This window comes from Aspergillus nomiae (assembly GCF_001204775.2).
Source record: "Aspergillus nomiae NRRL 13137 chromosome Unknown contig00024, whole genome shotgun sequence".
Classification (NCBI taxonomy): domain Eukaryota; kingdom Fungi; phylum Ascomycota; class Eurotiomycetes; order Eurotiales; family Aspergillaceae; genus Aspergillus; species Aspergillus nomiae.
The window spans coordinates 106,446-122,220 of record NW_015378079.1 but is presented as its reverse complement, the minus strand read 5'-3'; the positions used below and the strand labels follow the sequence as shown (position 1 = coordinate 122,220).

At 51.4% G+C, this 15,775-nt stretch overlaps 6 protein-coding genes across 6 annotated transcripts; 4 read left to right on the top strand and 2 right to left on the bottom strand.

Annotated features, from left to right (window-relative positions):
- Nucleotides 1-779: 779 nt before the first annotated feature.
- ANOM_002866 (KilA-N domain-containing protein) lies at nucleotides 780-3,378 on the top strand. The gene is made up of 5 exons (XM_015548123.1): nucleotides 780-1,138; nucleotides 1,250-1,458; nucleotides 1,508-1,709; nucleotides 1,761-2,664; nucleotides 2,717-3,378. Exons 1-5 carry the CDS (start codon nucleotides 1,078-1,080, stop codon nucleotides 2,739-2,741), a joined length of 1,401 nt encoding a protein of 466 aa, XP_015410731.1. The 5' UTR covers nucleotides 780-1,077; the 3' UTR covers nucleotides 2,742-3,378.
- A 173-nt stretch (nucleotides 3,379-3,551) lies between these two features.
- Nucleotides 3,552-5,381, top strand: ANOM_002865 (cleavage polyadenylation factor subunit CLP1; the record flags this gene model as incomplete). Its single annotated transcript, XM_015548122.1, has 3 exons — nucleotides 3,552-3,689; nucleotides 3,785-4,550; nucleotides 4,606-5,381. The coding sequence occupies 3 exons, from the start codon at nucleotides 3,552-3,554 to the stop codon at nucleotides 5,379-5,381; spliced, it is 1,680 nt and encodes a 559-aa protein (XP_015410732.1).
- A 983-nt stretch (nucleotides 5,382-6,364) lies between these two features.
- Nucleotides 6,365-7,150, top strand: ANOM_002864 (chitin deacetylase CDA4; the record flags this gene model as incomplete). Its single annotated transcript, XM_015548121.1, has 1 exon — nucleotides 6,365-7,150. The coding sequence occupies one exon, from the start codon at nucleotides 6,365-6,367 to the stop codon at nucleotides 7,148-7,150; it is 786 nt and encodes a 261-aa protein (XP_015410733.1).
- Nucleotides 7,151-7,359: 209 nt separating this feature from the next.
- ANOM_002863 (uncharacterized protein) lies at nucleotides 7,360-10,044 on the bottom strand (the record flags this gene model as incomplete). Its single annotated transcript, XM_015548120.1, has 1 exon — nucleotides 7,360-10,044. The coding sequence occupies one exon, from the start codon at nucleotides 10,042-10,044 to the stop codon at nucleotides 7,360-7,362; it is 2,685 nt and encodes an 894-aa protein (XP_015410734.1).
- Nucleotides 10,045-11,820: 1,776 nt separating this feature from the next.
- ANOM_002862 (quinone oxidoreductase family protein) lies at nucleotides 11,821-13,022 on the top strand (the record flags this gene model as incomplete). The annotated part of the gene is made up of 2 exons (XM_015548119.1): nucleotides 11,821-12,746; nucleotides 12,800-13,022. 2 exons carry the CDS (start codon nucleotides 11,821-11,823, stop codon nucleotides 13,020-13,022), a joined length of 1,149 nt encoding a protein of 382 aa, XP_015410735.1.
- A 293-nt stretch (nucleotides 13,023-13,315) lies between these two features.
- On the bottom strand, nucleotides 13,316-15,348 carry ANOM_002861 (uncharacterized protein; the record flags this gene model as incomplete). Its single annotated transcript, XM_015548118.1, has 6 exons — nucleotides 13,316-14,207; nucleotides 14,262-14,354; nucleotides 14,435-14,509; nucleotides 14,560-14,571; nucleotides 14,633-14,718; nucleotides 14,776-15,348. The coding sequence occupies 6 exons, from the start codon at nucleotides 15,346-15,348 to the stop codon at nucleotides 13,316-13,318; spliced, it is 1,731 nt and encodes a 576-aa protein (XP_015410736.1).
- Between the last annotated feature and the right edge of the window lie 427 nt (nucleotides 15,349-15,775).

Here is a 15,775-nt window from a genome sequence, read left to right as displayed (position 1 = left end):
CGGTGGGGGATTCGTTGGCTCTCAGCCCACACAGTGGGGTGCAAAGAAAGGCGGTGGACAAGTTTCAGGGGAGGCCCAGAACGACAACCCTTTTTAAGACATTGATCCAGAATGATATCCTCGCTTCTCCTGGTCCCAGCACGGAGATTTATGTTTTGTCTTGCGCTTTTGCAAGGTCAATCAATGGCTTTGTGGTGACAACAACAACTATCTCAAAGTGAATTCCATTCGGTGCTGTAAATACATCTTGAGTATCGGTAAACTCCAGTGGTGATGTCAAGATATACTCCATAAAGCAACAGTGACTTCTCTCTGCTTGACCCCTTTCCACTCTTTGTATGTAGGTAAACAAACACGGTATGGATATGTGGCTGAGCCTTGAATGAGAATGAAGTGAAAGACAACCAAAGAAAAGTATCAATGGAACTGCTGCAGAACATGCACCAGAAGACGGTCCAAGAGATCAATCAACTGTGACGAAACAATTCCTCAACGTATTTCCCGTCACGGGGCAACGGGATCTCCCACCCAACTTGATCAGGCCCTAAGGCACTAATACGGGTGGCATACCCAATATTGGTCTCATCAGATACCGGGGATCAGCCGGTAGCCGCCGATCCCTACTGTTCAAGGAATGTCACATGACCTACACGCACAGCCATTGGTGGAGGATACTCTGGTCAACATGAGTCCATTACTGAGTACGAACTGATACGGTATGTCGGGCGTATAGACCTGAGCAATCGCCCGCCCGGCTTCCACCTTCATTTATTATTTTCCTCCCCTACTTATCGATTCTCGTATTGATCTTGAGTCAGTTATCACCTGGCTTGTCGCGGGTCTATCGTCTGTGTCCCACAGGTTAAATCGTCCGCCAAGTCGATCGTGATATTATCATCAGTGCATTCTCCGTGGTGACGTATTATCACCGAACCCTTGAGCAAAGCGGCGAGAGACGCGCCTGCAACGTGGCCGACGTTCTGGCGTCGCATCCTGCTTCACATCACCTCGGAAACTGCTGCCACAACATTCAACTCTCAGCTCTAGTTTAATATTTGACCAACCTGACCATTCATCATGGCGCGCTTACTGCCAAAGAAGAACAATCCCCACATCCTCCCATCTGAGACTCCCACCTGTAAGTTCCGACATCGTTTTGTCGCGCGATCCCATGGCTCGCTCACCTCTCAGCGTGCTTCGGCTTCAAAGTTTGCGCATGGCTGACAGATACATCTCATTGCGACCGTAGACGAGGAACTCTTGCGGTGCCGACGTTTGGGAAAAACAAATCTCACGGTGAGACCTACAGTGATCGGCACGTCGAATGCGACAAAGCCGGAGAACCTTGGACCCTTCGAATATGCGCATTTGCGCGTGAAACTGCCCAGGGACCTTAAAGGCTCTGAAATATTTCCTTCACATAACACCCAGCAACAACCAGAGACGTACTTTTTGATGGTGAGTCGCCTTTCTGTACCCACCTATCGGAGCCAGTGGCATTGTGTAGAACCGAGAATTAACGCGCGACTCTTTGTCAACACCACAGCGACGCAGCAAAGATGGATATGTTAGCGCTACTGGAATGTTTAAGATTGCCTTCCCCTGGGCAAAATTGGAGGAGGAGCGGTCTGAGCGTGAATATGTGAAGGCTCGTAAGGAAACCAGCGAGGATGAAATCGCTGGAAATGTTTGGATCTCGCCAATACTAGGTAGGCCCGTTCAATTGGTGCTACTCGCAGACATATCTAACGGCTCGGCAGCTCTCGAGTTAGCAAAGGAGTATCAGATGTATGATTGGGTGCGAGCATTGCTTGATCCCACCGAGATTGTCCAGACCCCATCCAGTACGAAGAAGCACATGCAGATCACCCCACCTCCTCGATTTGATCTGCCCCCGATTGAAGCTCCAGCCCAGCTTACTGCGGCGCCGCGCCTGCGAAGAGGCCGGTCTGCTTCCCCCAGCAAAAAACTCCCTTCCCCACAAAAGCTTGCTTCCCCGCGCAAGGCTAGAAGCACAAGGGCTAGGGACGTCAAGGAGGTGAAGGAGGCAACCAGTGAGGCAAATGCAAACCTCCAGTCTGCTTTGGATGCTACGGCCGAGTCCGGATCGGTCAATGGCACCATTCAACCCAGTGTGGAACACGATGAAGAGAGGGTGGCCCCTACTCCTAAGAAGTCTGCTTCAACACCAAAGGCCACGAAGACACCCAGAGCTACTCGGGCGAAGGAGCTCAAGGAGCTTAAGGAGCTCAAAGAGGTCGAGGAGGTTGAGGAGACCAAGGAGGAGAATGTCAAAGTGGAGGTTGAAACCAATGCCGACGAAGCCCAAGATGTGCAAACGACCCAGACCACCGTCGCGGTGGAATTACCTGTTTCTCTCCTTCCTGATGCTCCATCTGCGGAAGATACCGAACAAATGATCGCCGAGGCTAAGAAAATGGTAGATGAGGCTGCCAAGGTTCAGAGCACAGAGGAGGAGCCCGTGCCATCGTCATCAAAGGCTGCTAAGAAGCGCAACATCGAAGAAGCGCTCAGTGACGACGAGGAGGACGAAGAAACAAAGGCCATGCGGACTAAGAGGGCAAAGGTTTTGGAAGAGAAGTTGAAGCGTGAACGTGTTAGGAACCGCGCTCTTGTCGGCGTCACTGCTGCTTTTGCACTTGCGTAAGTTGGCCGACTTCCCTTGCTGTTTATTCCTGATCTAACACATCACCAGGGCTTCCATTCCTTATTTCTTTTAGAGGTTCTATTACCAACTGTATTGGGCGCCTTCCTATGGAACAATTGTCCCGAGTGACCGTCGCGTTTTCCATCGATGAACACTTCCTTTCCCGAACCTCGTCCCCATTCACCTTCGGTTCTAGATTGTTCCCTCCTTTCCCCAGGAAAGGGATCTAGTTCTCTCGACCTGTATACCCTCTCCTGCAACCCCTCTTCTAGCTGTATTGTGGTTTTACCCTCACAGAGCTTCCTGATGTATCGTATTTACACCTTAACCCTTTCTAATTTTTGCGCTTTGGTTGCAAGAAGGAGAGCCCTTTTCTCGGAAATGGTGGTCATCGATCGGCTTTTTGATTTCGCCCGGTGGTCCTGGAGATCAAAACACTCTCTACATGCGCATTCTCCTATTTTTCCTGGATACCTGATATACTAACTATAATCCTTTGTTTCTTTTCGCTGCCTCTATTGATCGGATGGTTTTTGATGGGCACTCGGGATGGTCTCTTATGGTTCGGTAGCACAGGATGTGAAATGCAAATGCAATAAAAAATGAGATGATGTAGCCATGGTGTTCTATGCAGGCTGTTCTCTGTAACTCTGTAGAGGTAGGGTTTACTCCAAAGTAGGGCATTCTATACCAGACGTTGCAGTTAAGGCTAGTCTGGAACCTTTCCGCTGCAAACATGATAAACACCGTCACCTCCGCCGTTAGCTTTGATAATGATCTTCAAGCTCCCCGAACATCTTGACGTGGTTTGTTAGGAAGTAGCGCACGTTTCTTTTTTCTCGTTTCATTTTAGAAGATAGGATCAGTCGATCCTAGCAATGCCATGTCTCTCCCCGGTCTAGACCTTACACAGCCGACGGCGGACAACCAATTTGCGCCCGCACCGCCGAGCCAAATCAGCCTGTCGAAGGGCTCCGAGTGGAGATTTGAGGTTGCTTTCGGCACAGTTATTCGAGTCAAGGTGAGTAGCTCAACCACAGATCCAGTTGCGACCGTTGCATGAAAGTTATAGCGCGACTGACTTGTCCTTCCCAATAATTGGAGGGGTAACTATAGCTCCTCGCCGGCACCGCAGAACTCTTTGGCACCGAACTAGCTCCGTCTCAAACATACACCTTCTCGGGGACGAAAGGCGCAATATACACCTGGCATGGCTGCACACTGGAAGTGAGCGCGGGGGATACAGGGCCATCGGTCGACGGATTGGCACCGGGTGGACTGGGCGGCGCGACACCTCGCGGGCTCGGCGCTGGAGGTTGTCAAAGCGAATACACGGCGGAGGAGACCCCGATGGTTGAATACGCCAATGTGCATTTTGCGCTAGAGACTATGCGTCAGGAGGCGAAAGCGACAGGGAAGGACGGTCCGCGCGTGCTGATTCTCGGTCCGGAAAATGCGGGAAAGACTAGTGTCGCGAAGATCCTGACGGCGTATGCTACGAAGGTAGAGAGGCAGCCTATCGTTGTCAACTTGGATCCAAACGAGGGTATGCTTAGTGTACCCGGGACGTTGACGGCTACGGCGTTCCGCACTATGATGGATGTGGAGGAGGGATGGGGGAGCAGTCCGATGTCTGGGCCCAGTGCTGTGCCTGTGAAGCTACCTTTGGTCTACTTTTACCCGATGCAGAATCCGCTGGAGGCAGAGGGGTCTGTTTACCGGCCTATTGTGTCGCGGTTGGCGCTGTCGGTGATGGGACGCATGGCAGAGGATGAGGAGGCTAGGGAAACCGGTATCATTGTGGATACGCCGGGGGCTTTAAGTCAGGGTAAACCTGGAAGTCTTGAAATGATCAACCACATCGTAACGGAGTTTCGAGTATGTTCTTGGCTTGGTTCACTTATTGTGTAAGGTGTGCATGCACTGACGGATGACAGTTACTACTATCCTTGTCATTGGCTCGGAACGGCTATACAGTCTCATGATGAAGAACTACGATAACAAGCCGACGTCTGGCGCATCGGCCGTGGCCTCGGACGAGCGCATCACGGTGGTGAAGCTCTCTAAATCCGGCGGATGTGTCGATCGCGACGCAGCATTTATGAAGGGTGTACGGGAGTCCCAGATCCGGACCTACTTCTTTGGAAACCCTATCCCGTCCACTGCGTCTGCCGCTCTTTCGCTCTCAGCATCGTCCACTACCAATGTGACACTATCCCCACACGCCCAACAGCTTGAATTCAATACACTCAGTATCTACAATTATACCATCGCATCGCTAGAGGAAGACGAAGACGAATATGACCCGTCTCAGCTCGGCGCCGGTGACTCGTTCCTCCCCGGCGGAGGCAACGACGCGGAAGTCAGCCAGAGCCAGCAAGAGGAGCCTGCTCGAGCGACCCCTTTGCCCGGTATAGTTTCCAGCATCGAGAGCGCCACTCCAGCCCTGGCTTCAAATATCCCGTTGAAGAAAGTCCTCCCCCCTGCACCATCGACACTCGCCAACTCTCTCATCGCCATCACCAACGCACCTACGACGGCCAGTGTGGCCGAGGTGCGGGACGCCAGTATAATGGGGTTCCTGTACGTGGCTGAGGTGGATAGCGAGAAGGGCAAGATTCGTGCTCTGGCCCCGGTGGGCGGCCGAGTGCCCCCGCGGGCATTTGTCTGGGGAAAGAAGTGGCCCAGAGAGGTGGTGGGATTGGTTGGATAGGGTAGTCGTTCCTAGATATATACTAATTCATCAGTACTGGAGTTCGGCGGGTGGGCGCTGGTTCAATGATCTATCTACAAGGCTATAGCCGATTTCAATATGCATAGTCACGTTTACAACTACTACGAAATATGACCAGTCATGGCATCAACTTTCCCCCCGCCTATCAAGATAGTAGTCGCTGTGGGTATGTTGGTTGTAGTACCTAGTATTTTAGTGCAAGACTCGCCCAATGGCCAGCGATAGCAATCCAAATGAAACCGATGAGGTCACCAGATAGAGATCAGACAATTACCGTGTATTCCCATCCAACTAAACCAAACGATGTGCTTGGCGCTCGCACCGGGCAAACCAACACAGCCACTAAACCAACAGGCCGCATGTCAGAAGTACTACGGAGGTAATAGCACACATATAAGCACCAGCGAATCCCACATAGATAGGAATCAGAATGCTCTATACTATACTATACTATACTATATATAACCCTCACCGGAAAGGCCAAGGGAATCTTACTAGTATAACTATCCTATATCATGAACTGGCTGAAACGGCTCCTCCCCATCACGGACCCCCAGCTCCGCCGGCAGAAAAAGGCCCAGCGACGCCGCGGTCGGCAGGCCCGGGCTCGGGAACGTGAACTGCGCCGCCAACGGGGGGATTCAATTCGAAACACCAAGTTCTTTACCCGCGGAGGGCCCGTCGCGGTAGTCTGGTGATTGTGATTTTTGTGTGGTATGTGTTATTTGTACTCTCTCTGTATGTCATTCCTTTTTCTAATATTATCTATTATGTCCAGCGACCACGTCTGATATCCCACCATACTCAAACAGAGAGAGAAGTTAGAACCGCCACCGCCTCCTTATCGCTATCAATTCCCTCGATATAAACCAACCTCATACTCCACAAAACCAGCCAACACCACCCCTACAAAACTAACAAGCAAAAAATAAACAAGAAAAGAAAGAAAAAGGAAAGAGGAAATGCTCCTTCCACGCCGCAAACTCAAGCGCCTCCTATTAACCATGCTCCTCCCGTTCCTCCTAACCCTAACGCTACTCACCCCCTTCTACCTAATCTACAAACCGCCGTCGCTGCTCATCCGCTACTTCCAACACCGCTGGCCAGACACACTGTGGCACGTACCGCTCCCCAGCTCCAAGAAGCTCATCGCGCTGACCATCGACGACGCGCCGTCGGTGCACACCCCCGAGCTCCGTGCCGTGCTGGCCGACAACGGCGCCCGCGCGACCTTCTTCCTGATCGGATCGCAGATCCCGGGCCGCGAGGCGGAGCTGCACGAGCTGGTACGGCAGGGCCATGAGCTGGGGAACCATGCGATGCGCGACGAGCCGAGCCGGAGTCTGAGTGACCAGGAGCTGCGCGAGCAGGTGCGGGTGGTGCAGGATCGCATTCGCGCGGCGTATTCGGCGGTTGGCGGGCGGGAGCCTCGCGAGAGGTGGTTTCGGCCCGGGAGTGGGTTCTTCAGTGAGCGCATGAGGGGCGTGTTGGCGGAGTTGGGGTTCAGGATTGTCCTGGGCAGTGTGTATCCGCATGACGCGCAGGTGAAGTGGTGGTGGGTCAATGCGAGGCATATTCTGAGTATGGTAAGGCCGGGCAGTATTGTTATTTGTCATGATCGGCGCGAGTGGACGGTGCCCATGCTGAAGGTTGTTTTGCCGGAGTTGAGGCGCAGGGGGTATGAGATTGTCACGGTCTCTGAGTTGGTTAGGGCTGGGCTAGAGGCGGGCACGTTTTCTGGGACGTGATGGTTATGTTTGTTCTGTGTTTTAGTTTTTTTGGTGCATTGAAGCGTTTTTGTTTGGGTATGGTATATATTTTCGCTTTTTTGTTGTACATATGAGTCTTTTGTAAAATACACCCGACTGCTTTTGGGGAAGAGTACACTTTTGGCTAATAAACAAACAAGCAATTGAATAAACAGGCTGTTGAACAAGAGACAGAGGTCGCCTGCGACTCATTCCCATCTCTTCCACTCTTCCAGGTTTCTCCTAAGCTCCACATCACAGTCGTATCCCCGTGCCTCGTCTTCCAGTAACTGGCCCCTGTGTTTCCGATACCGCTGCTCGGCCTCATACCGTTGCAGGGCAATCATGTTCAGATAGGCTAGGTCGTTTTCCTCCACAGCCTCCCGGAATTGCAGCCGCATGCGCGGAGAGTAGAGCTGGCAGCTGGCCTCCCGGCAGCGAGCCAGCCCTTCACCCGGGGGCAGCCGCATCATGGCCGAGAATTTACGGGCGATGGGATAGTTGGCCCTGGCCATGGGCCACACTACATCATCATAGCAATCCTCGCATACCGTGAACTCCGGGAGTTGGGGCATGTAGTGCCACGTATTAAGCGCTACCCGGCTACGGCGGCAGTCCCGGAGCACCACTTTCCGGCGAGCGTAGGCCATGAATTCAGTCAGCTCGGGCTGGGGCGAGTGCTCTTGCTCGGCACGGTTCGCAGCAATGTCGAGAAGGTCGATGTACCGGATGAAACGGGGGCTGTCCGTCACGAAATCGCAGACCCGCTCTTGCAGAGCGGTGCAAAGCTTGAATGTGTCTTGGTGCGGGGGCATGAGGATTCGTAGATTCCGAACACATGCGGAGCAGACGTTGAACTTTGGAAGAAACGCTCCCGTGGCAGGGTCGACCACGCGGTACCAGTGCTGCTCGCTGACAACACGCCCTGTGCATGGCTTGGTTCCTAGAGGTGGCTGGGTGATCTGGCAGAGCAGGTGCAGATGGTCGAGTTGTTTTTGTATTGATTGCATCCAGGCAAGCCGGGTCCATGGCTCGCTCATCGCACAACGGATCTTCTCCGAGCGTGGCCGGGGGTTTCCTAAGATCAAGAGGTCACGGAACTTCGACTTGCGCATCTGGTTCAAGCACGAGGGGCAGATGTTCAAGTGAGTCATGCCTTTGATTGTGTACCAGTCCCGGTATCCTGCCACTGGGACAGATCTAGGGCAGGGTAATAGACACTGGCCAGACCTGCTCGGAGATGGTGGGCGAACGGGTTGTCGGAGGCTAACCTGTAGAGACTGTAGCTGCTCGAGGGTATCTTCCAAACTTTTCAAAGAAGCGGGTTTTAGGGCCTCAGTTTGAAACGAAACAGTTCGTTTGGGGAGAATGGGAGCAGACTGTGCCTCAGCTGGTGGCACCAACTTGGGCACTGGCGCTTCGACGAGAGAGGTTGGGCGTGGGCCTTTTTTGACTGATGGTGGGTCAATCGTTGCCACTTTGTGTGCAAGTTGTGAACGGGGTGCCTGGTTAGCTGGCTCCTGGGTAGTAGGTGGATTACTTGTGGCTATAATTGGGCCACTGGATTTTGGAACAGAGACCGGGGTAGGTGGGCTTGTCTTCTGTGCGTCTGGGGAACCACTGGAATCTCTCTGTTCATGTTTGCGCCTCAGCTTCTCTTCCAACCTCTCAGCCAGGCTCAATGTTCTCGGGGATGCCGCGGAAGGGGTTTCACTTCCTTTAGGCTCCGGGTTTGGTCCTGGCTTGTTACCATGATCGTTTGCCTTAGTTACAGCTGAGTTAGGTTGCAGGGCACTAGTATTGATGCTCGCCGGCCGCTTTGGGACAGAAGAGGTAACAGGCTTGTTTGGAAGGGGAGCAGTGTGCACCTGAGGCACCGGTGTCGCGGAATCCTGAGGCTTTGGATTAGCCGGGAGTGGTTGCTTGACATTAGTTGTTGACTGTCTCGCAGGTTGGTCAGGTTTGACAGCCCACGACTCCTTTGTGACGGAAGCAGACTTGCTTGGGAACGACGGTGCAGGCACTGGAGAAGACCGCTTGACAGCTTGCTGTGGGGTTGAATTGACTGGAAGAGGTTGCTGGACCTTAACTCCTGTGGGTCGGTCAGGTTTGATGCTCCCCGACGGCTTTGGAACAGATGAAGCCGTCTTGTTTGCCAAAGAAGATGTACGCATTGGGGGAGGCGGCTTCGTGGCCTTTACTGGGCTTTGGGCAACCTGAGTAGGCTGCTGGACTTTGGTTCCCGGCGGGTTAGTAGGATGGCCAGACACGGACCTCTTTGGAATGGTGGGCGCAGGCTTGCTTGGCAACGAAGAGGTTCGCACAAGGGTAGACGGCTTTGAAGGTTTCAATGGGGCTGGGTTGGAATTTGCCTTGTGCAATGCTGGGGGGCTGTCCTTTTGTGCCTTGGCGCTTTGAGGACTAGAGTTCACTGGCTGAGAAGGCAATGGCCGATGGCCAGTTGTTGGCCTACTGCTCTGTACTGGTTGAGGTGCTGGTACGCGTGGCTGGCCTCGAGGGGATGTGTCTCGAGACATGGGTGGTGTCGCCAAAGGCGCTGGCCTGAGCTGAGATCCTTGCTGTGTGGCATTACTAGCATCGAACAGGCAGGGCTGTTTGGATTCCGAGGGTGGTGTTGGTGGTCCAGAACTATTAGCAGTAGAGGTGCTTCCGTGGCCATAACCTCCTAGGGTCTCGGTCTGAACGATGGACGTGAGTGAGAACGTGTCAATGATCACCGGGTATTGATCAATAGATCCTCTGGCGCAGACTCCTTCGATTCCAGGCTTATCTCCTATCTTGGTCAATCCGTGTAGCTCCCGAGAGAGCGATTCAAACTCGTCTTCCACCGAGGGCGACGGTGGCCACCGGGGCCGCTTGTTCCAGAAAAACATGGTTGATCACAGGGAAATAACCAAAAAAGCAAGACAAGAAATAGAAAAGCAAAACTCCGGCAGGCACGATGTTGACAGTCCAAGACGAAGGGAAATATTGTACAGTTGCTTGGTGCAGCCAAGGGCTATCCTGTTGCAGCGGCGCGGTGGATTAGAAACTCTTTCCTGGAAACTGGCATGTTATGTTCGCCGTGACGAACTCACTTGGAGTTGCGAAGAGAACACGGTATATAAGCCCAGGTTGGATCTGGGTGAGACAGATTGGGCCGCAACTGAGAAGGCAGAGTGAAAAGAATTGACCGGAAGTGTGCTTTTTGAGTCCTTTGGAATTATTAATATTAATTAGCGGGATATTGGAGGTGTTTTAGTCTATTTGAAAATATAAACCAGAAAAAAGGGGAAAGTATGACAGTGTATATAAACCCCAATGAGAACCTGGTCGGGCAGCGCCTCTCGAGATGATGGCCCTATCAGGGCATCAGCCAAGCATGGGGCGGAAGGCGACGAATCAGGCCATTGGGGTATGAAACACGGAGGTTGTTGCCAGACGCTGGATAGGAAGCTGTTTGGCTCTCTGCAGGCCAAATCAACAGGCACCGAAGTCAGAAAGCCACAGTCTTTGGTCGAGACCAATATGATAGACGTCCTTGCTGCACCTATATGCGAGTAAGTGTGGGACGAAGGCATCCATGGCGATGCAAAGGCGCCAGATCAGCCAATTTTCTTTAGATACCAGCTGAATCCCTAGCGGATCAACCAATAGCAATCGTTAAGAGTTTAAAACAAAAAAGAATGTGGGTAAAGGTTGCAGGACGGCCGCCATATTGTGGGGGAGACAGTTGGCTCCAGCCTGCCCATACGTAGAAAGGCGAGGCGAGGCGGTTGAGTGAAGCGCGTCAGCCTCTTTCATCATTAGTTTCGATCATTGGTCCTTGTTGGGCCTCACTGCCCCAGACAAGTCGCCTTCTGCGATCCCTGTCAGTCAAATTATAGGGTCCATGACGGCATTCGGCCGTTGTTGTCATGGAAGACTATGATGCCATTCCGGCCGTTGTAGGTAATTGCCAGCGCTGCGTTGGCCTGAAGCAAGTGCAGATGACCTCGGAGTCATTGTGGACTCTGAAAAATGTTACGCAATTAATAACGGATAGACCATCGATGATGGGAGTAACACAATGGTAACTATACAACAGTTGGGTTGTGATGAGATCGTAGAGACGATCTCGTTTGCTTGGGCATCATGTGTAAATACATAAACCGTGATCGTGAATTAAACCTGACTAATGGGATTATGCCAGAGCATGCACAAATCCCATGATCGGAGTTGATCCGTCGGGGATCAAAAGGAGGAGAGAAAAAAGCCGACGGCCCTCTTCCGATGGCGTCATTCCCGACGGAAGATCACTTGGACTCAGTCATAACAAGAGGGTCACCAAAGAATGAAAAGAAAAGATTGCAAGGAGTATGATAGCACTTGCTATCAATTAATGGTATCAGTACTACTTAGCTAATCGAGCGAGATTGTAGATTCCTGACATCTCTATAAACCACGGAATCGATCCGCGATATGGAAACTGCGGGGAAGAGAAAGTCATGGATGATGAAGGACATTCAGATGACGAGATAGCAGTCGGGATGACAAATCAACAACAGTAGTGATTTATGAAATGGTACCGGATTGCAATAAGACCCTTTTCGTGCTCGTACGTAAACCAAAGTATCCAACTACCCACCTGGTGGTGCTTGTTAAATTATTATCCGGAAGCCCCTCCTCGAATGTATCTTAGCCGCTTCTTCGCAAGTCGTCTCACTTCCCTTCGTACAACTGCCACGAGGGCTACTTCACCAAGTATTGCCCGTCTCTCTGCTATCCGTGCTCAACTCAGTCCATCACCCATCTCACCATCTTCCTATCAAGCCCGCGCCATGTCCGTCCCATCGACCATGAAGGCCGTCATCGTCGAGAAACTCGGCGGCCCTGAGGTCCTCGAGTTCAAATCCGACCACCCCGTTCCGACCCCGCAGGAGGGCCAATTGCTCGTCAAGAACAACATCTCCGGTGTAAACTACATCGATACCTACTTCCGGACGGGTCTGTACCCATCTGCCAAGCCCGAAATTCTCGGCCGTGAAGGCGCTGGCACCGTTGCCGCATTGGGCCCGGGCCCTAACCCGTACAATTTCAAGGTCGGCGATCGCGTCGCCTGGATGACCACAGGCGGGTATGCCGAATACACGGCCGTCCCGGCGGCCAAGACCGTCAAGATCCCCGACGAGATCACCGACGAGGATGCCATAGCTGGTTTCCTGAGCGGCTTGACGGTTATCACCCTGGCCAAGGAGACCTACGCGGTGCAGAAGGGCGACTGGGTGCTGCTGCATGCAGCAGCTGGTGGTGCTGGGTTCCTCATGACTCAGGTTCTCAAGTCTCTCGGTGCCAAGGTGATTGGAACGGCAGGTGGTCCGGAGAAGGTTGCCTTGGTGAAGAGCCTGGGCGCAGATGTGGTTATCGATTATCGCAGTGAGGAGGGTAAGGACTGGGTTAAGAAGGTCAAGGAAGTGACTGATGGACGGGGTGTTGATGTTGTTTATGACTCCGTGGGAAAGGATACCTGGGAAGGAAGCTTGGAGGCCGTCAAGAGAAAGGGTACTATCGTTTGGTTTGGCAATGCCAGTGGCCCGGTGCCCCCTCTGCCGCTTCAGTAAGTTCATTTGTTTTGTGCTCACCATGGTCTCATACTAATCGATTGAACAGAAAACTGTCTCCTAAGTGTGTCAAGGTTGCTCGGCCACAGCTGTTCGGCTACATTGAGACCCGCGAGGAGTTTGAATTCTACGTCAATGAGTTGTTCGGCCTCCTTAAGTCTGGACAGCTGAAGGTTAAGATTCACAAGGTTTATCCTCTGGAGCAGGTTGCCCAGGCGCATACCGATTTAGAAGGCCGGAAGACCACCGGAAAACTTCTTCTCAGGCCATGATTTATGCACAGGACATATATGTAATAAGAAACGTTATATCTAGTACAGTTATGAGAGTCGTACGCGTACGGAGGATTTATACCATCATGATATCTTCACTATCTCGAGTTGTGCAATGCTTTAGAATTAGTGCAAAAATAAACTTGCCATAACACCAAAATAACAACATTAGCTTAGGATCGCATTAGGAGAAGCATGAACTGTAATCAACACTGCAACCAAGAAGGGGACGTTATGGACACGCTTAATGTGGAGACTTTCGGATCAAGTGGACGCTCAAGACCGATACCAGCTTACAGTGTTATCTCGTTCTTCTCAACACCAGTACCGTTCGACTCCTCGATCTCCTCAGCATCGTCCTGTTCTTTTCCAGTCAAGTCAACCGACTGCTTATAGCCCAGCATAAGATCGTTGCAGAGAACAGTGTAGATTGAGCTGTAAACAGTATGAACGTCTTCAAAGAAGTTAAATCCGCAGTTGAGTTCCCACACCGGAGTGATCACTTTCATCTTGGGATAACAGAGCTTGAGCAGATTTTCTTCCAGGAAAAATTGAAAATCAGGCATTGAAGCAGTCCCAGTTTCCCATAACAGTCTTTCCTCTGCACTTAGATCATAGCAAGGCTTTCCAGGATCACGGTACGCTTTACCGACCATTCGTCCAACAGGGTTGAGGTCAGGTGCGTGTTTTCTGTAGAATTCACGAATCTCTGGCGTGGGAGGGAAGACTGTAATCACCTCGAAGCCGTGAATATCTGGCACAAGCGTCGAATGCAATGTACTCTGGTTAGCCAACGTCTGGAATCGAAGGGCCATGGCATTTGTTCCTGAACCAGCCATCGCGAACTTGACCACTTTACGCGCGACGTCGTTTCTCATTAGAAAGTTTCCGTTCTTTCGGTTATTCCAATTATTTTCCTCGACATTCACATCGTAGAAGAAGCCACCGAAGAGCGTAGAGCAGGCCTTGTTGAAATCTCCGGGGCTGGAGGTTGCGAACTCCTGATTCTGCCACAGTTCTTTGGCTGCGATGTCACACGACCTGCGCGCCTCTTCGATATTCTCTTTGTACTCGGGGCACACCTCATGGTAGAGGAGATAGGAGAGGAAATTTCGGATCGTGACAGTGGCTAGCTTCACCATGTCCTCGGTTTCAGGATTGAAAAAGTATGGGAAGTAGGAGGTCCTGCCAGATGTTAGCCATACCAACCATACCTAATTGTAAACTAGGTTATCTTACAGGTATCCCTTCACGACAGTGTTGAAGTCGACTGTAAGCTTTGTACACTCCTGGCGGATGTTCGCCTGTCCCTTTGCAATAAGAACTTGCTCACTATCAAGTTTCTGGAGCTCTTGTTCATCCACTCCGGTGAACATCTTGGGACCGACATCGACGCTCCGTATGCTAGATACCTCATGAACACCTCGCGTCTCTCAGGATCCATGCGACGATTGTTCTGGTATCGCAGGATGGCGGCCTCAATGCGACTAGGACTGGATTAACACTTGGAGATCATATGACCACAACGAGAACTTACTGGATAAGAGGTCTGGAGCTTTTCCATAGCATCTTTATTAGTTACAGTCTCACAGCTTAACCGTCTAACTCACATGTCATAGAGCTCTTTCTCTTCCTCATACTCCTTTGGAGTGATGGGTGCATCGACATAGTACTCCTCAAAACCGGTAGGCTTGCCCTATACGTAGTCAGATAAAATCGATGAGTCTAGGTAGACAGGGAAGTACTTGACTACCTTTCCGTGCTTGGCTTTAGACTTAGGCTTTCTCTTTTTCTTTTTCTTGGGCGCAACTAAGTCCACAGTAGCCATATTTTTCTCTTCGTCAACAATAGACGAATGCACAGAGTTGGCTAACTTAGCTTGTTCATCTGCAGCCTGGTTAGGTTGAGTCAAGGTAGTGTCACCATCGCCCGCAGCTGGCTGAGAGGTAGAGTCAGCTTGGTCTTCTGCAGCCTGAACAGGAGTAAGCAGGGACGATTCTCCACTGTCAACTTTTGTCTGCAGCTTAGACATGGCCGCACTACCTGCAGTCTTGACGGAATCGGTTATAGTTGCTTCTCCGTCGTCAAGACGCGGTTTATGGGAGGAGTTGGCTTGGTTGTCAGTGACCTCCATAGGATCAGTCACAGTAGGCATTCCTGCTTCGGCAGCTTCCTGGTGAGTAGGGTCCGGTTCATTGCCTATAACCTGATGAGGACCAGTCAAGCTAGCTCCACCGCTGCCAACAGCCGACTGGTGGGAGTCATTGACGTCCTCAAGGGGACGGAGGGGCAGGCTTTGAAGAGCCTTGGTATCCTTAGAAGCCATAGTGAGATTAGTGTCCTCTTGGCATCGGAAAGAGATACTCAGTGTAATGGGGGAGAGAAAGAAACCTTGGTCTCAAATTAGAACCAGGTGGGAGACTAGGAGAGATGAAAGAAGAAAGATCGAGTGAATGTCCCAAAACAGGGAATGGTGTGCGCCTAGGTATCAAATACTATGAATGTCTGCTCACTAACAAACAGTCAGATATCCGGTACTCTGCAGCTCGTTTGCAAGTTTGTGTTTCATTTCTATGTACCTATCTTTTATATTGTTTGTATGTAGTACAAAAGGCCCATTAGCCCGTGGTAAGGGATATTACCCACAGTGAAGTCAGCCTTGCTCTTTCACTATTATTTGTTACTGTCCTAAGGTAGTAGTGATAAGAACAATCACATGAATTGGTGTAATTATTTAGTATTAAAATCTAGAG